The sequence below is a fragment of the Ranitomeya imitator genome, chromosome 1 (assembly GCF_032444005.1).
Source record: "Ranitomeya imitator isolate aRanImi1 chromosome 1, aRanImi1.pri, whole genome shotgun sequence".
Classification (NCBI taxonomy): domain Eukaryota; kingdom Metazoa; phylum Chordata; class Amphibia; order Anura; family Dendrobatidae; genus Ranitomeya; species Ranitomeya imitator.
Window position 1 is genome coordinate 1,102,878,188 of NC_091282.1, and position 21,028 is coordinate 1,102,899,215.

A 21,028-nucleotide genomic window follows, 5' to 3' on the forward strand; every position below is an offset into this window, starting at 1 on the left:
GCATTAGTGCACAGGAGTCTGTGAGAAAACATTATTCTTTGAATAATTAGGTCCTTCAGTTCTTCTCCATTACATATTTATTACTAGGCAATACTGGGACTTGTAGTGCCTCTGTACTCCATTTTCCATGCATGCATTAATTAATTATAATGCTATATCATTGCTTATAGTGAATGTTGGGATGTGGATAGTTCTCCTTCTCTCAGCCCTGAACCACTTATAGGCTATGCCCCGGTGCCACACTAGCCTTGCCCCCGAGTATCTATTAGGATGCTGTCAAAATTCCCAAAAAACTGCTTTCCTAGTGTTTTCTGGAGCTTTACATATTTTACCCTTTGTGATAAAAAAAAGAGTTAACCAAGTACCCTATGTTTTTTACAGGTTTATCATTTACTTACGCCAGGGTTTCTATGTATTGTTTATTCTAGGTTATTTTGCCATCACCTGTAGAACCAAAATGTCTCCCGAGACATCTCCATGTTCCAGGTGAGTTGTTAAGTGTGGCCAGAACCTACAAGTGCACAAATACATTTACAGCACCATGGAATTAATGGTGCTATATAAATAATAATAATAAGAAGAATAATTTTACATTCACCACACAGCAATTAGCATGTGTGCTTTCAAATGTCAAGCCTGAACTTTAAAGGGAACCTGTCACCCCCCAGGCGTTTGTAACTAAAAGAGCCACCTTGTGCAGCACTAATGCTGCATTCAGACAAGGTGGCTCTTTTAGTTATTGGTGCTGTAACTTCAGAAATAATCCATTTTATAATTTGTCCCAAATACCTTGAATCAGTCCTGGAGGCAGGTCTTTCCCCCCCTGCTGCAAAGACAGCACAGCTGTCACTCATGTCCTCTTGTAGCCGGGCACCGCCTCATAAGCGCTGTTTTCAAATGAGCCGGCGCCTGCGCTCTTTTCTCATGCCTTGGGCATGCGCAGTGAGAGCTGCCCGTCCTCTGTCCTCATTTGTTGTCAGGCTGACTGCGCCTGTGCTGCTGCCCTGCCCTAGATCCCGCCCTGTAGTGTCTTCTGATTTATTCTCACTGTGGGGCTGGGATTCCTGTGCATGCGCAGTGCTGTGCATATCTAAGCCTCTCACTCATCTCCCTCCGCCTGCACTGTGATTTACAGTACAATGTAAATCAATGTGAAAAAAAAAAGCTGTGCACATGGTGCAGAAAAATTCGCGCAGAAACGCTGCAGATTTCAAAGAAGTGCATGTCACTTTTGTGCAGATCTGCAGCGTTTCTGCACCCCTCCATTAATAGAAATCCACAGTAGTAAAAACTGCAGAAAATGCGCACAAAAAACGCACTAAAAATGCATAAAAACCGCAGCAAATCTGCAGCTACGGATTCTGCCAGGAGATGCGGATTTTGTACAGAAAATTCTGCACCTCTTTTCTTACGTGTGCACATAGCCTTAGTGTAGCAATATAATAAATCTAAAAAAACTAAAGATTCAAGACTTCAACAAATAGAACTGCAATCAATATTTATTTTTCAATCCACAGGATAAGTTGCATTCTACATAATAAATCAATATTTCAGTTTCGTGTTGAAAAAAATTAGGTAATGTGCCATTCTGTTAGCAAACAGGAAACTGAATCATAAAATAAATCTGTTGTATAAAAAGTAAAAAAAAAAAAAAACCACAACAGCAATTATATTCAGTTTAGATTTAAAATTAAATATTCCCTGTATAAAACAATAAAAAAAAACCTTTGGGAAATATTAGTTATATTTTTCTAATTTGCATAAGAATATTATGAAGAGGATATAAGAACTGCGAAGAGACCTAAATTCCTATTGTACCTCACGTATGAGAAAATTTATAAAATAAGCTATATTTGTAATATTTAATTTATCATAAAAACTGTAATCTTCATTTACAGTACATAAACCATTCACTGTTGTAGCAGGTGGGTATCTTGTTTGCTTTGTGAATGATTATCGAGTCTTGCGTATGAAATCAAATGCAGACAAAAAATAAAGGTATTACCCAAAGCAACCAATAAGGGGACTTATTTTGTTTTAATTTCTTATGACTACTAGAATTTGATTGATTGCTATAGTGAATACTCTCACATTTTGATTGCACTCGTCTTCTTACCCAAGAATAAAGGGGTTGTCCACTGCTCAAACAACCCCTTCTCAATTACTGTATTCCCCCACATAAAATAAAAACAGCCAGTACTCACCTTTTGTGCCGGCACTGTCAAAGTGTTTTTCCTACCGGGGCTCACAAGCCCTTTTTGTGTAACCCAAGCTCGGCAGCCAAAAAGCGGCTGCTAATGGACCGCTTCACTCTCACTTCCTTCGAACAAAATGGACATCTGAAGCAACAGTAATTTTAGCTCTTTCAGGATTTTAGTCTTGTCGGACGTAGGGGAGAGTCACGTGCCCCTTTAGCGGTCGTTGATTATTATTTCATGTGATCCCTGCAGCCAATGTCACACGAGCCATGGGAGGCCCAGCACCGACATCGCTGGAATGGTGCAGGCACCGGAGGCGAGTGCAGGTTATTTTTATTTTACATGAGGAAATATAATCATTGAAAAGGCGATGTCCGAGTAATGGACAACCATTTTATCGATAGGCTGTAGCCTAACTAGAACTTACAGCAGTGCTATAGACAGCCATGTTTCAGTAAGTACTTGTTTGTTTATTTTTAAGGTGCACAAGCAAACTGCCAATGTGCGAAAACTGCGGCAAATAATGTACATATTTACAATCTAGATTTCTGTTTCCTTAAGAAAATGAGTATATTCTATCAATATTACATTCCCCCAGTCCAATCTAAGGCCATTTTTATGTGGACTGGCAGTCTTGGTCCTGTTTTCGGTTTACCTTTTAGACCTTTTTAGCAAGGCCTTACTCCTGAGAAAACCATAGGTATCCACATTCACTTTCCTCACTCACTGATGGTCTTTTAACAGCACCCAAAGGCAGATAACTGTGAATTAAATACTATAACACAACATGTTGCTTCTCTCTCAGACAAAGACAAAAGTAAAAAAAACTATTCATAACACAAGTCCTTGTTAGAATGTTTTGAGTCTTGGCTGAGTAACATCTGACGTCTTCTTAATGACTGTAGCTCTGGTTTCATGGTCTTTTCGAGTGGTGGTTATTGTCGAGATGCTGCCTGCCTGTGTGCAGGGGTTGCCTTCTGGAAAAACTGGCCATGATGAATTATAGGGCATAGGATATTTCTCCTCTTTTATCGTGACCTGGAGGTCTGGTATATTGGACGTTACAAATGTTGCCATGCCAGGGAGATTGCAGAAACCTCTTGGACTTGTCGTCCGTACACATTCTTTGTTTTCAACAGCCTTATGACTCTGCAATCGACTCTTAAAAAATAAAAAAATGATGATGTGTTAGTATGGATGTCCAAACGGGAATAATACAGCCCTGCCCCATAGCAAAAATACGGTTGTTTTTTCCCTCAACACTAAATTACATAATATTAATAAATACAACAATTATACCTTCAGTATGCCATATAGCTGAGTGAAGATTTAGGGAAGCGGAAACGAAAGTTCTAAAGACGCCGCTCCAAAACCCATCAGTGACAAGGATGTTTACGCAACATTGCATATAAGTGTATCCTAGTGTATCCTCACCCACCCCCTGCAGACTGTGAGCCCTCGCGGGCAGGGTCCTCCCTCCTTATGTACTCGTGTGCCTTGTTATCTGCTCATGTTTAATGTATTTGTCTATATTTGCCCCGTATTCACATGTAAAGCGCCATGGAATAAATGGCGCTATAAAAATGTATAATAATAATAATAATAAATAATAATAATATAAGGGTAGCAGTACTGGGCTCTTCATGTACCTGATCTGTGGACGTCTTTGCATCTGCTGTGGTTTTCAAGTAACGCTACAAGAAGTTGCAACTTTCCTATGCACTAAATTATTAGGCCAGGTTCACATTAAGTCAATGGCAATGCGCTGACGGCATCCATTACACAGCGGCAATAACGCTATGTAACGGATGCGTTAGCGCACCCATTGACTGCCACTATGTAGCGCATCACTAACACATGTCATTATCGGCATGCGTTAGCGATGTGCTGTCATTCTGTGACAGACCCTCAGACGCGGGCTGCAGCATTTCCGGGTCCGTCACCGATCGCACAGATGGAGCATCTGCGCTATCGCGATCGCATAACACGATCGTTACAAGGCACCAGGGTTGGTGCAGTCAGTTTAACGCATGAGTTGAATGGACAGCAGCAACGCAATATGAACACTGCCTTACAGGGCACTACGGTAGGATTTTTGATGCTGGTGACATTGAGACCAAGGCCCAGTACAAAGCTTGTAGAGATGCATTATGTTAACAACTTGGCAAAGGAATTTTTTTCTATAATGTGAGGATAACTAATGCTGGCCGTAAACTTTAGATAGTTATCAGCAGATTACAGAAAAAAGGCAGACCGCACTGTATGCTTTTTAATAGCAGACGTTAGATTGACCACCAAAATCCTTCTGGGTCTACCTTCTGGGTGCCACAGAATGTCTGCACCATGATCATTTGTTTTTGGTAGACGTCATTGTGAGTTTTTGCCTTCATCCTTTACATTATCATCAAGCATTGAATAAGTGATGAATAATTTTTCACAGTCAGTAGATTTTCCTATGACTGACATCCATGAAACATCCAGTAAAATTGCATTTTACTGGAAAGGTATTGACTACTCCGTTAACATGTTAATGAGAGGTATAATTTCCACCTGAAGCATCGTGAATAATTTTTCTGGCCTCCCATGAAGCATAACTATCCCTTGGAAGCCCTGTGAATTCGTGTGCTAATTGTACAAGGTTAGGCAGTACAATCTGTAACTAAGTCACCTACATTCAATTTCTGTCCTGCTTTCCTTCATGAAAGGGCTCCTCCCAAAGCAAACATTCCTGCCAAGAAACACTGAGCTGGGACATTAACCCCTCCAGCATCTCAAGCGTGCTACAAGCCTGATGCGGATCCATTCATTTATAACAGATAAAAGTATGTGGCTTCATTATACTAGAACTTCTATAATCAAAACGGGGTTTTGCAAAGTTTTTCAAATAAAGTTTTTAAATTATTATTAGGAAGGAAGATACAGTATGTGTGTGATCTTAAGGCCATAAACACCTAAATGTGCTATAGAGATCTGTAACATGACATAACTAGTGATGAGCGAATATATTTGTTACTCGAGATTTCCCGAGCACGCTCGGGGGTCCTCCGAGTATTTTTTTAGTGCTCGGAAATTTAGTTTTCATCACCGCAGCTGAATGATTTACATATGTTAGCCAGCTTGATTACATGTGAGGATTACCTAGCAACCAGGCAACCCCCACATGTACTTATGCTGGCTAACAGATGTAAATCATTCAGCTGAGGCGATGAAAACTAAATCTCCGAGCACTAAAAAATACTCTGAGACCACCCGAGCGTGCTCGGGAAATTTCGAGTAACGAATATATTCGCTCATCACTAATTATAACATAATTTTGCAAAAATAAAAAAAAAAGTGGCACATTTCACTTCATGCTGCATTATGGAGGTATGGCTTCTAGAAGAAAATATGGTACAGAGGCATCATATGAAGGCACCATTGGCAGCAGTGTCCACTGCCTCCTAATATGGGAGCACAAGGACTCCATGTTTCCATCATACAGGCTTCATACACATATCTTTACTGTGAGGCCTAAATACGTTAGTAGCGTCCATACGTTAATAGCGTTATGGATGTACCGTCTGCTATAATGAAAGTGCGGCAACCGGAAGAAAATCAACCTTATTTCTCCCTGGAGCTGCTGCTTTTCAGTCGTGCATGTGTGTCGGCGAGATTTCAGTCATACTGTGAGCAGCAGCCCAGGAACTTTGCCTGGCAGCCGGCTCTGCACTGTTGCACTGCTGAGCAGCCTGTGTTGTAAGCAGCGACTGTAGGGCGCCATCACGCCTGTATCACTGAAAACAGGCAGCTCCCAGCTATGATAGCTATATCATATGAAGCACACTCACCGAACCCTCTTCATCACTGGGCACACTGTCTGTTTCACTTTCTGCCAAATGAAAAGAGAAAATGAAATTAAAACAAGGCATGGCATTACTATCTGCACAAGGTGCTGCACTTTATGACACGTCAGGTTATTCACAATGCTAAAATACAAACATAATTAAGGATTGACAGATATGGCAAAGCTGCCCATACACAACACCCAAAAAGTGACAAATTCTTGCACATTTTGATTAATTCATTCTGAAATATTTAGCCATAATTTATCCATTTACTGAACATCATGAGTAGGTGGACATTAGGGATAATTCATCATGATGTACACTGTGATCTGGTTTTATTTTTACATAGGACTGCAGGTAACATTTCGGACTGCATAATCAGAATACCGTATATCAGCGAGTTAAAAAGATAACATTCAGTTCTGCTACATCTGTAAAATCTTGCTCTATTATGCTTCCATCATTGTTCTGTTTGGGTTAAACCACATATACAGTATATGACTTGCATAAGACATTCTGGTGACAAGTGTCATTTTTGGAAATTTTTTACTCTTATCTTTCAATAAAACAAGGCTACTAACATAGAAGTGATCATAATGATGGGCTTATCACTTAGGCTGGTTTCACATTTGCATTTAAAAACGCAGCTTTTTTAGGCGCATGCGTTTTTGCATGTTTTAACACAAACGTGGCGTTTTGACGCATTTACATGCGTTTTTTCCTGCGTTTGCGTTTTTGAAACGCATGATGAGAAGTGTGTGACAGCTGCCAATCATCAAAATCAACTAGAAAACCCACTATAAACAGAAATACCTAGGGTTAGGGTTAGGATCCCTAGTAACCCTAGGGATCCTAACCCAAACCCTAACACAAACTCTAACACAAACTCTAACCCTAACACAAACTCTAACCCTAACCCCAACCCTAGCCCTAACCCTAGGCATCCTAACCCTAATCCTAGGGATCCTAACCTTAACCCTTAGGGTTAGGGAAAGGATCCCTTAGGATTAGAGTTGGGGGGTGGCTTTTCAGTGTGTATTCTTGTGTTTTTCTATAAAAACGCATGCAAACGCATGTGCTTAAAAACGCATGCGTTTACATAGACATCAATACTTTTTTTTGCCGCAAAAAAGCCGCTAAAATTACTACATGTTGCATTTCTGCAACACAATGCATGCAGAGAAAAAACGCATGCGTTGTCAAACCGCATCAAAACGCATGCAAAAAACGCATGCGTTTTTAATGTTAAGTATAGGGGGGAAAAACGCAAGCTTTTTTTGCGCAAAAATGCAAAAAAAAAAAACCGCAAATGTGAAACCAGCCTTAGATAAATCAAATTGTGCTCTCGGAGGCCTAATGTAAAATAACAGATGCTCAGTTGGTTACTATGGAAGAAGAGGAGAAATCCTTGTTAACTTTTGTCAGGCTGCATAATTTTACAACGTTAACAGGCTGCAGAGGTACAATTGTACCTTCATATATATTTTATTGAAATTTGGCCAATATATTCTGGAGCTTTCTATAATAAAATACCTAAGTATACACATATGCTAACCAGTGCAACCAAAAAGGTATAGGTATAGGGCAGCCCTATCTTTTGGACATCTTTATATTGACATGATAACATCTTGTCTCTCCTGATGAACCCATGTTGGGGGAAACGCGTTGAGAGTCGTTTGTGTGCCTGTAGCCGCCTAGGAGTCACAGTATCGGTTTGACCACTACCTGTCTAATATGAACACAGCAGATAAGTATTGCTTTTGCATATTGCACATTGGTTGTGCTGCTGTGCATAGTGGTTATATGTGGTGACATACTTGGATATCTGGCGTGGCATATCTGTGTTTCTTTTATATGGTTCTTTATATACCTTTTTGGTTGGACTGGTTAGCATATGTGTATACTTAGGTATTTTATTATAGAAAGCCCTATGTTTTGATGTATTATATGTGCGTTATATATTTATAAGTGCTATCCCTTTTTTCTAACATCACACTGGAGGGGAGGGCCGGTTACGCTATTAAGATATATAACATATAGCTTCATATGATATTATCAGCCATCTGGCCTCTCTTTCCTACTTTATTTCTTGTAGGGAGATGGTAGGAGGTTAGGGATAGCCATCGTACGAGCGGGGGCGCCATTCTCGTTTTATCTTTTAGGGTGCCAACCTCCGCATCTAGGTAGGTGTACATCCATAGGTGTTTTTTGTATTTGTTGTAGGGATATTTCACATATATCCTGACACTCTTGGTACTTCGTATAGGTTAACACACGTGTGTATCACTAGCTCTATGCTGTATCTTTCAATATATTCTGGACCAAAACTGCAGAGATGTCACGAAATTTCAGCCCTCTACGGCTTTTCGGAAAAAAAAAAAAGTTATTGCAATTTTAAAACGGAATAGTTGCAATTGTACCTACTCAGCCGGACGAAGGTTAAACAACTACATAAATCTTAGGACAAAGAAAACAGTGCCAGAAGATAGCCTGAATGCATTAACCCCGCCACCCAGTGATGCATCATTTACACCATGCATGACAGGGGATCTTTTGGGTCCCAATGCGAAAACTAAGGAGCATCTCTCTCTAAAAGAGTTCCCGAGTTGTTCTCTTGTGTGGGTGCTAAAAGATGGATGCCCAAAAGTGAAAATGCCTACAGATAGACAAAATTGTGGTTGTTGCCCAGCACTGTACAATTCTACAACAGCACCTAAAGCTAAATCTCTTTTGTTCCTAGCTTTCTATCAGTAAATGACACTGAATCTGTAACTTTTCATGTTACTATAAGGACATCCTGATATTACACTGTAGAGTTGAACCATAAAGGTATGTTTCCACGTTCAGGAAATGTTGCGTTTTTGACGCTGCATTGAGCCGCAGTGTCAAAAACACAGCGTCCAGATGTTACAGCATAGTGGAGGGGATTTCATGAAATCCCGTCTCCACTATGCATTAAAAGACGCATGCGGTAGACCCGCAAAAAGGTACATGCGGCGCGTCTTTTAAGAACGCAGCATGTCCTTACATTGCAGAAACAACGCAAGAACAGCGCAGGTGACCTGCCAGTGACCTCAGGTGCAGATTTGGTCAGGATTTTACCTGCATAAAATCCTGACCAAATCCTGATGCAATCCTGAACGTGGACACATATCCTTAGTGTTGTTCACAAATGCTGCAAATGATTTTTACTCTACAATGCTAGTTTCTATCTCTCTATTTTTGCTTTTCTGATGGACTTTGGATGAGGACTCTGGAGACTTGTACTCTAATCTGTATTTCATCCAGTGACGACATATCCATTTATTGGGCAAACCCAAACATGCTGTAAACAAAGGCTAATCCTCTTTTTCATGTTTTATGCAGCAGATCAACAGTGCATTTTGGCACTCAGGCCCTGGTCATCAAGAACAGGTCATCAAAACACCTTTTTATACACAATACAGTGCACAGCAGTAAGATGAACCAAATTCATTAAAGAGGTTGTCCACTAATTTTTATGGAAAAACGTAATGCAACTTTTTGGATTCTTGCAGTAGTCTTGGCCAGCTCCACCAACATTTTGAAAAGTGAGCTTGGAATATCTGAGAGGTTGCGCGGTTGTCGACAAATTATGACAGAATTGTATGCTAGTCTATCACTGGAATACATTTCTTGCTGTGGCACATATCAGCTAAAAGATGTGCCAAAATAATTAAGGCGCTACTACTCGGACAACCCCTTCTGTGTACCTAGGTTTCCCTAAGCAAAATAATGACACTTACGTGCCAGCGCCATTCAAGCGGTATCGGCAGTTTTAAAGTCCTGCTTGTTTATTTCAGTCCTCATAAACCACATAACAGGAGAACTTAAATACAGCCTTTATCCGGCACAAAGTGAAACAAAGTAACAAGTACATAAATAATGCTGGTTAGCCCGCCTGGCTTAAGAGTCCAGCTTCTTAGTCCTGTAGCACAGGCACCGTATCCAAAAGATCTGCACACTTCCATACACACAGACATGTGTGAGACAAAGAGGTCTCATTTCACAAAGTGAACCACACCAGGGTTGGAGATATGGTGAGCAGCTGTCCTGCCCAACTCTTCAGCTGCTCATGATCAACCTGTCATGGTCGATTAACCCCTTTCAGTCCTATAAGTACTAAAGCGAAAATATATATACATATATATACACACACGTATATTATACATACCTACCTATAACAAGTGCCTGTGACATTTGCACGGACACACGGTGAACAGAAAAAAGACAGATCTGTGAATAGCAGCACAGACTGTAATGGGTATGTATTGAATCCATGAAAAATACGGATAGAACAGGTATGTGCAACGGTTTTTTTTCTCCCTATTCTCAGAGCAGCACCATCATAGCAAAACACTAAAACCGAACATAGTGAATATGTAATTTGTGTTTATCCTACTACATATAGAAGTAGGATAAACATGCACAAGAGCACTCAGCTCTGCCAAGTGCTCCTGTGATCTCGAGGGTAGAGCCACTGGAAAGGTTATGTGCTAGTTCCTTCTCTCCCTCAACATCATCTGTTGAGTCCCCCAATATACATCAACATTAAATGGTCAGCTAACTTTAGTCTAATGTGTATGGGGGCCTGTTCACATGTTCGATTTGCTGCGTTTTTTTTTACCTATAAAACATTTACCGCTATGGAAACTAGACAAACTCAGTTTTAGCCAATGGTTCTAGTGCGGTTCGCATCCATTATATAACAGATATCATCTCCATTAATTACATTGCTCTGTTCCTAGAGAACATAAAAATGAGATTACACAATGCAGGTGTGAACAGAGCGTAACACTGCAAAAGTAGATTTATGAATGCTGGTACATAGTGTATACTTCTGCTATATTCATCTTCCAGTGTTTCTCTTTAGTTAATTACATTGTACAGAAATAAATCCCACCTGCACATGAAGAAACTGGCGATATCTGTAGAGGGTAATGCTGTGCCCGAAGAGTCGGCTGCTCGTCACTTTCTGTCATCACTTCAACAACCTGACAAACATCGGGGGGATTGGTAACAATCAAATCTTCCACCATATTAGTGCTGTAAGTGTTATACATCGGTCCGTCAACTACTGTAAAAAAAAAAAAAGTAAAAGATTAGAACTGTACAGAGGACTTTTCAGCAGTTCTACTATCATCACAGACAGGACTAAAATGAAAGGTGGTAGATAACACAGGATCCACAATTCGCAATAGGTGACGTCACACCTGACCTCCTCCATCTCCCTTCACAATCATCTTCTATACACACAGGGTCAGTTGCTTTCCATATCAATGTGATGAACAATAAGTTTTGTATATTGAAGACAGAGATTTGAAAACTTGATTCAAATAACTTAGTTTCTAATGACACGTTTCCTTAAATAATCATATAAAATATATGATGCTTAAAATGTCGACCTCATTATGAACCATGAGTAGCTTTTAAAAGCATCGTGTCTGTGATTATTACCATGGGACAAACTGTACATAATTCATTTTATTTACAGGATTTTTTATACACTTTGAGTACATTGCATGTGCAATTCTTTAGAACAGTACTGTGTTCCCCAACTCCAGTCCTCAAGAGCCACCAACAGGTCAGGTTTTCAGGATTTCCTTTGTATTGCTCAGGTGATAATTGCAGAACCTGCACAGGCAACAAGTCCATCACCTGTGCAATACTAAGGAAATCCTGAAAACATGACCTGTTGGTGGTAAAGTTTAGAACATGGGTGAGAAACCTCAGGCCTGAGGGCCATTTACGGCCCGCGATGACCTTTTCTCCTGTCCCCGAGCAGATTACTGTGGACCATAGTGCTGAGGTCGGTACATGTGTTTTGATGGCACTGGCAATTTCTTCTTACTCTATGAGCACGTGCACACTGTGTTCACTATTGAATGCTGAGGCACGTGCAATGAGAGATTACGTCCTGACACTAGTGTCAGCGTCAAGATGTACTTTGTGGGTGGAGTTAGCTCACAATTTATATGGCTCCCCAAAGGATGGTTTAAATATTCAAATAGCCCTTGGCACAAAAAAAGGCTACCCACCCCTGTTTTACACCATCAATCTCATAGGACATGTTAAGTTTGGGTGCACCTTTCTTGTATCTAAAAAGGAAGGTTCACCACTAGTGATGAGCAAGTACGCTCGTTACTCGAGTTTCTCCGAGCATGCTCGGGTGATCTCCAAGTATTTCGGCGTGCTTGGAGATTTCATTTTTGTTGATGCAGCTGCATGATTTGCGGCTGCTAGACAGCTTGAATACATGTGGGGAATGACTGTTTTGTTAGGCAATCCCCACATGTATTTAAGCTGTCTAGCAGACGCAAATCATGCAGCTGCGGGGACATAAACTAAATCTCGGAGCACGCCGAAATACTTGGAGACCACCCGAGCATGCTCAGAGAAACTCGAGTAATGAGCATACTCGCTCATCACTATTCACCACTTATTGACTTCATAGAAGTATAGACGGACTTGTAAGCAATGAGAATTTTTCACCATATTATTACTCTTTATAATTACAACTTCAATTCCCCAAAAAGTTGTGATGCTGTGTAAAATGTAAAGAAAACAGAATACAATGATTGGAAATCTTTTATTGCCATATTTTATTCACAGTAGAACACATACAACACCAATTCCAAAAAAAACTTGGGATTCTGTATAAAATATACAGAAATAACAATGCAATGATTGGAAACCACATTTAATTCATAATAGTACACAGGACACAGATGAGAAGTTGAATGTTAGGCATTTTTAGAAATTGATGACAGCAACAAAATTTTGACAGGGATAACAAAAGCCAGAAAAGTGGCACTAATGAAAAACAGCTGGAGGATTAATTTTCAACTAAGTCACATGATAGTGTGTAAAAAAGACCATGTTAGAGAGGCAGAGTCTCTCAGAAGTAAAGAGGTTTACCAGTCTTTGAACAACTGTGTCTAAAAAGTGTGAAACAATTTAAGAAAAAATCTCAATGTAAAATGAGAAAGAATATCCCACCATTTACAGTGCATAATAGCATCAAATGATTCAGAGACCCATGCAAATACACGTTATAGCTCTAGCATGCAAAGAAGTCAACATATATCAACACAATCTAGAAATATTGCTGTATTCTCTGGACCAAAACTCAGTTAATGGACTGAGGCAAAATGAAAAATGTTCTGTGGTCAGATAAATCAAAAGTTCTTCAGTGAAAGCCACAGTTGCTGGGTCATCCAGACTCAAGACAAGGACCATCCAGCTTGTTATCAGTGCACATTTCAAAATACTGTATGTCTGATGTATGAGGCTGAATTAGTGCCTTTGGCATGGGCATATTACACATCTTGAAAGGCAATCTCAATGCTGAGCATTATATTGAGATTTTAGAACAACAAGTGCTCCCATCCAGACAACGTCTATTTTATGGAAAGCCTTGCATGTTTCAACAGGACAAGGCTAAACCATATACTTCAGTACGCCCATCACAACATCATGGCTTCACAGTAGAAGAGTTCGGGTGGTAACTGGCTGTCTGCAGTCCAGACCTTTCACCAATAGGAAACATTTGGGATATTATGAAACTAAAAATCCGCCAAAGTTACCAGACTGTGGGACAGCAAGAATCCAGCATCAGACAAGAATTGAATCTCAAAACACCAGGAATTTGTCTCCTCACTTCCCAGACATTTAAGGACTGTTGTAGAAAGAATAGGGGATGCTACACAATGGCAGACATGACCATGTCCCAACTTTTTTTTTAGATTTGTTGCTGTCATCAGTTTCTAAAGGAGTTTTTTTTTTAATGAAATGGAAAAATGTCTAATGTTCACCTTCTGATTTGTGCTCTATGTTCTGTTGTGAATAAAACATGGCCATACAAGATTTCCAAATCATTGTATTATTTATGTACATTTTACAAAGCATCCAAAGTTTTCTTGAACTGAGGTTGTACATGGTATAACAATATAAATTCAATAAGATTTTCTAAACTTTGTATCATTTAACACTAAAACGACTTTGTTAAACTGCCATAAAATTCCTGATAAATAACTGCTGTTTTTAAAAGCGACAACTTCCCCACTGAGTCATTAATGTGTAGTTGTCAGTTCCGAGGGGAATCTAATTGTCACTTTCTGTTGGAAGCATGGATGCAGTACTATGTTGCAAGAACCATGAAAAATCACCTCTTGTGCTAATAAATCGAGATTCTTACTTGAAAAGTGAATAGCACAGCAGTCAATATTACATACCTGCAACTCCTGATAAAACTTAAAGTGGTTGTATGAGAAAGCTTAAAAATATAATAAAAACAAAATAATACAATAAAAACACTTCTAAAGTCCCCCTGGTTCCAATTCGAGCTTATGATTAAGAACTGTAATGGGAGCTACAATTCATAGCCACCTGACAAATCTAAAAATGGCTCTGGGCTAGTCACTCCATTTACCAGATCTCAGGGGTTGCCCTGACCTTCGCCCTTTAGCTCCTCTACAGGCATCTGATCTTACAAAAGAACTCCTGATTTGAGGCCATAGAGTCGGTTGTTTTTCAATGGTGCAGGCTGGCAGGAATGATCAAGTAGTCGAGTCAGAACCAGGATGGTAGACAAAGTACAAATATGTCGGCCGAAAGAATCGTAAACAAACTGTGGTCATAAACATGAAAAATCCACCAGGAGCAGAATAACAAGGTCTGTGAGCCAGGCAAGAAGAGATATAAAACTGGCAGCTTCACTTTCGTAGGGTGTGGTGATGTCCAAATGGCCAAGGAAGGAAGCTGATGACTACAGTTGACAGCACACACACCCCCACTGCCAGACTGGAGAGCTCTACAGGTTCCAGCCATCTTAGTCAGCTGATGGACAGTGCCTGTGTTTCTCAGAGCTTCTGGTCCCGACGTCTCCACCAACATAATGATATGTGGGATACCTACCTACAATATTTATAGTACTATCCACTTCTTCTTCTTTTACTGGTGAAGTCATGAATCTATACGGAGAGGTAAACGTACAGGCCCCATTCATTGGTGGCATCGCTGTCTGGCTCAGTTCATTCTGTATTAAAACACAAAATTAAAAAAATAATTGACTCTACTTAGGTAGACTATATAATACTATTTACAACATAATAACAAATTTGGGCAGATTTTTCACTAAATAAGAATGACAAAAATATTTAATTTTGAACAAGACATTCTTCTTGAAGGGAATATATAAAAAAAGAAAATTAACCAAAACTTAAATCAGGTTTTTATTGTACATTTTGTTAATATGTTTGGTGGTTTTACTAAAAAATATCTTCAAATATTGCAGTTTTCACTGTAGCTACTAGAGAAAAACACAATAGGATGTTGCTACCCGTTTTCTGTAGATCACTTCTCCAAACAAAGCAGGAAAAAGTCTTGTTGTCTACTATAAGGCTATGTTCACACATAGCGTCCTGTCCCTGCGGGTTCTCCCGAAGCGGATTTGATAAATCTGCAGGGCAAAACAACTGCGGTTCTCCCTGCAGATTTATTGCAGTTTGTTCCGCGGTTTCCGCTGCGGGTTTCCGCCTATACTATTGATGCTGCATATGCAGCAATATGCAGCATTAATAGTAATGTTAAAAATAATAAAAATTGGTTATACTCACCCTCTGACGTCCCGATCTCCTGGGCGCTGCACCCGGCGGTCCGGTTCCAAAGATGCTGTGCGAGAAGGACCCTTCGTGACGTCACAGTCATGTGACCGCGACGTCACCGCAGGTCCTGGTCGCACAGCAACTCTGACCGGACGGCCGCGTGCAGCGTTGAGACTTCAGAGGGTGAGTATAACATGATTTTTTATTTTTATTCTTTTTTTTCACCCCAAATATGGTTCCCAGGGCCTGGAGGAGAGTCTCCTCTCCTCCACCCCCGGGTAGGAACCGCACATTATCCGCTTACTTCCCGCAACGTGGGCACAGCCCCATGCGGGAAGTAAGCGGTTCAATGTATTCCTATGGGTGCAGAATCGCAGCGATTCTGCACAAAGAAGTGACATGCTGCGGGTTTTAAACCGCTGCGTTCCCGCGCGGTTTTTCCCGCAGCATGTGCACAGCGGTTTGCGGTTTCCATAGGGTTTACATGTAAATGGAAACGCTATGGAAACTGCTGCGGACCCACAGCATCAAAATCGCGGCGGTTCCGCGGTAAAAACCGCAAAGTGTGAACCCAGCCTAACTCTACATTCTTAAACAGATTTGGTGAAACTAGTATCAAATATGTGATGCTTTTCCTCCAAGTATTTTAGACCAGTGAATTTGACATTAAATATACGTACAGAACAGCAGGAGGGTCTATCGGTGTCTTTCATATCCACCAATTAGTCCTATCATAAGCTGTGTCTAATTATACCATGTAAGCACTATGGAGCATACGACCATTGCATACATAACGTTTGGGCAGAATTACTGCTATATAGACTATGCTTAAAAAATGTTATGCTTAAAAAATTAAGATACTTAGCGCACAAATTGACCAATTCATGAGAGACCACCAGCCATGATAAGGCAACTTTTCTTTGATAGGACCCTAAATGGGTGAGATATATTTGATAGGCTTAGGGATCCATTCAAGAAAGGAACGCCTTGTCGTGGATGGTGGGTTCCCTTTTATTGGCCAAATTGTGCGCTAAGTACCTTCATTAGCATATACTTACAAAATAGCAGTATGATAATATTAGACACAAAAAAGAAAACCCCATATTATTGGTTATTGTTATTTATATGCACTATTGCTTTTACTTATTTATTTACAGCTGGGTATTTGTTTATTTTACCCACTGCATGCAGCCTTGCTGAGCACTCCACCAAACATCTGCTCTAGCTGCAAGCTAGGCCCTGTCTGAGTCTCTACCAAGAAGTCCTCTCTGATCCTGCTACACAGCCCCTCCCTTCCTGGGCTTGTCCCAAAACTTAACGATGTCTTACCCTACTCACTGTCTGTTGCTGGACAAGAACTCCACTTCCTAACAGTACAGTGCAGAACACTACAATGCACCACAATTAACATTACACATCACCCGCACAATAACACATGACATTATACACATTACTCTTTACATTGTACACAGCACTGATGTCATCAAGGAGGAACAAGGCAATATGTCCATCTCCTTACACATACAAGCCACATTATAGAGCCATCTTCTCCTAGAAGCATTACAAAGGCACTATGGGTTGACCACAGGTCTGTAATGTGAATAGGACTCCATCCATATATGGCCACATAGAGTACATAAATACTTTTTTTTGCCATGGTCATTAGTCTTAAAAGTCAAAATGCTGCTTGAAACTAATTTTTAAGGTGGTCTAACAAGGTTAATATTATTAAGTGATGTCAGACATTTTTAACATTTTCGGCATACGTCAATTTCTGACACCTGTTATAAACAGTCTCATTGCAAGACGTTTTTTGCATATATTGTAAGACTGAAACACCCGTGTCTCTTTTTTCATTTTCAATTGGAATGTGAAAATAATACTCCTGATACACAAACCTCATCTTCATGTAGAGACAAGTGGTCATGTGGCAGGATTGCTATTCACTTCCATTTTTACAGAAAAGACAGATGTAACATTCATGGTTGACAAGACACAAAATGTTCTGACTGTTGGGATGATTTTAGTTAATGCCCCAAAAAGTGTATAAATATGTTTATTTTTTTACATAAATGTAACCTATATGAAAAATAATAAAACCTTCCACACTGAAAAATAGTGAAACTCCTCATCTTTAAATAAGTTTCATTCATCCATTTTATTGTATCCATGTGTATAACCAGTATTACACCAAGGTTGATATTCACGTGTCACGTTTCTGTGACAGACAATACTTCCTTATGTCATAAGCTTTCCCTAATTCCTTTCTTACACAAAACACATGATATCTTGTGGACTTCTGTCAATAATCCAAGAATAATATCCAGACTGCAGTGCTCTGCTTTACTCCACACTTCCTTATACTCTGTACATGTCTTCTACTTATCCCTTATACTCTATTTTGTCCATCCCCCACCAATGTGTTCTTCTTCTGACCATCTACTGTATATGTCCCTTATCCTGGTGAATGTTCCTTAGACTGGAAACAGACTAGTGTATGGCATTCGATGCAAGAGCGATGGGACATGTTAATGACACACGGCCCCAGCTCTGCTGAATGTCATAAAACTGTGCTCCGATTCTCTCGCATGGTGTGGAGGAGACAGGAAAGTAATTTTTCCATCTCCTCCATGGTCTGATTCTGTATTTATCGAAGTGCACTGGGATGCCATCTGAGTGCAGTCCGATGGTTCACACACATAGACTTCAATTGGCGCGAGTGGGCCAAGTCTCGCTGCCAATCTGAGCATGCTGTGATCGTTCTTGCATGACGAATCGGCATGAGAAAATGATTGCACATGTGAGATGCCCCATAGTATAATATTGGGCCAAGTGCTATACAATGTTTTATCTCTACACACTTGTCCGTGTTATACGACTTACGGCTTAACCTGGGCCCCATCCTGCTATATATCCCCCATCCTGGTATATGTCACCAGTTCTGCCACTGTTCTTTAATGTATAGAAAAAAAATAAACCATCCTACTCGCCTCCCATCCACTCCCCCACGGTGCGCCGTCCCTTTCTGAAGCCACCAGCTAACTTCAAAGTGCAAGTGACAGGAGCGCATGATGTCACTGCAATGTGCCCCCAGTCAGGTGCAGGCAGGACAATGTGTACTATCACACATGGACCAGCCACAATATGCTTCAACTGGATGTGCGTCTGAAGTTTATGTTGGGGTCGGAGGACCGCTCACCATCACAGGCCCTACCACAGTGGTTATGCCTCTGCCATACTGTCACTGGTGCCGCTTTTATGCTACCCATGTTATTAGACATATCTTTTAAGAAGCTTTTAGAAAAGTAAGGAGATACAAACCTTCTCTTGTTTTAATTTTTCTTCTTTTTCTGCTTTTGCTCTTTTTCCTAAAACAAAAATGAAAACAATAATTCAGTATTTCATATTTGTAATAGTATCACTATTTATCTATCCATCCATTGATCCATCCAGATACACACTATATAGACAAACAATAAGACTTATTTTATTAGACTTTGGTGTTACCTGTATTATTACAGTTTACGCTTTTGCATAGTACTTCCTAACACTGGTGTTACTCTACAGTTTTTTACAATCCGTTCCTATCAGACAAAAATTGTGATTGTTCTAATAATGTAGATGCATTGTCTGAAGAAGGTAACCTGGAATCAATACGTGTTTTGTATATGGCTTTGAACAATAAAAATACAGCCAAAAAGAATAAAACCAGTGTATTCAATATAAAAATAAGTGCAAAGATTATAGGTAGTGATGAGCGAGTATACTCATTGCTCGGGTTTTCCCAAGCAAGCTTGGGTGATCTCCGAGTATTTGTGACTGCAGTTTTCGTCACCTCAGCTGCATGACTTGCAGATGCTGGATAGCTTGAATACATGTGGTGATTCCCTAGCAACCAGGCAACCCCCACATGTATTAACCCCTTCATGACCCAGCCTATTTTGACCTTAAAGACCTTGCCGTTTTTTGCAATTCTGACCAGTGTCCCTTCATGAGGTAATAACTCAGGAACGCTTCAATGGATCCTAGCGGTTCTGAGATTGTTTTTTCGTGACATATTGGGCTTCATGTTAGTGGTAAATTTAGGTCAATAAATTCTGTGTTTATTTGTGATAAAAACGGAAATTTGGCGAAAATTTTGAAAATTTCGCAATTTTCACATTTTGAATTTTTATTCTGTTAAACCAGAGAGTTATGTGACACAAAATAGTTAATAAATAACATTTCCCACATGTCTACTTTACATCAGCACAATTTTGGAAACAAAATTTTTTTTTGCTAGGAAGTTATAAGGGTTAAAATTTGACCAGCGATTTCTCATTTTTACAACGAAATTTACAAAACCATTTTTTTTAGGGACCACCTCACATTTGAAGTCAGTTTGAGGGGTCTATATGGCTGAAAATACCCAAAAGTGACACCATTCTAAAAACTGCACCCCTCAAGGTGCACAAAACCACATTCAAGAAGTTTATTAACCCTTCAGGTGCTTCACAGCAGCAGAAGCAACATGGAAGGAAAAAATGAACATTTAACTTTTTAGTCACAAAAATGATTTTTCAGCAACAATTTTTTTATTTTCCCAATGGTAAAAGGAGAAACTGAACCACGTACGTTGTTGTCCAATTTGTCCTGAGTACGCTGATACCTCATATGTGGGGGTAAACCACTGTTTGGGCGCACGGCAGGGCTTGGAAGGGAAGGAGCGCCATTTGACTTTTTGAATGAAAAATTGGCTGCACTCTTTAGCGGACACCATGTCACATTTGGAGAGCCCCCGTGTGCCTAAAAATTGGAGCTCCCCCACAAGTGACCCCATTTTGGAAACTAGACGCCCCAAGGAACTTATCTAGATGCATAGTGAGCCCTTTAAACCCCCAGGTGCTTCACAAATTGATCCGTAAAAATGAAAAAGTACTTTTTTTTCACAAAAAAATTCTTTTAGCCTCAATTTTTTCATTTTCACGTGGACAACAGGATAAAATGGATCCTAAAATTTGTTTGGCAATTTCTCCTGAGTACACCGATACTTCACATGTGGGGGTAAACCACTGTTTGGGCACATGGTAAGGCTCGGAAGGGAAGGAGCGCCATTTGACTTTTTGAATGAAAAATTATCTCCATCGATAGCGGACACCATGTCGCGTTTGGAGAGACCCTGTGTGCTTAAACATTGGAGCTCCCCCACAAGTGACCCCATTTTGGAAACTGGACCCCCCAAGGAACTTATCTAGATGCCTAGTGAGCACTTTAAACCCTCAGGTGCTTCACAAATTGATCCGTAAAAATGAAAAAGTACTTTTTTTTCACAAAAAATTTATTTTCGCCTCAATTTTTTCATTTTCACATGGGCAATAGGATAAAATGGATCCTAAAATTTGTT

General features: G+C 40.0%; 1 protein-coding gene across 3 annotated transcripts in view; it reads right to left on the minus strand.

The window, feature by feature from the left end:
- Positions 1 to 1,481: 1,481 nt before the first annotated feature.
- The window catches only part of IRF2 (interferon regulatory factor 2), a 115,589-nt gene continuing 96,042 nt past the window's right edge, over positions 1,482 to 21,028 (minus strand). For all 3 annotated transcript variants that reach the window (XM_069744293.1, XM_069744294.1, XM_069744295.1), the window contains 5 exons: positions 18,967 to 19,013; positions 14,957 to 15,077; positions 10,944 to 11,117; positions 6,026 to 6,066; positions 1,482 to 3,359 (listed from right to left, as the gene is read on the minus strand). In XM_069744293.1, the coding sequence (XP_069600394.1) occupies positions 3,048 to 3,359; positions 6,026 to 6,066; positions 10,944 to 11,117; positions 14,957 to 15,077; positions 18,967 to 19,013 (695 nt within the window). In that variant the 3' untranslated portion in view covers positions 1,482 to 3,047. The remainder of the gene's footprint in view (positions 3,360 to 6,025; positions 6,067 to 10,943; positions 11,118 to 14,956; positions 15,078 to 18,966; positions 19,014 to 21,028) is intronic.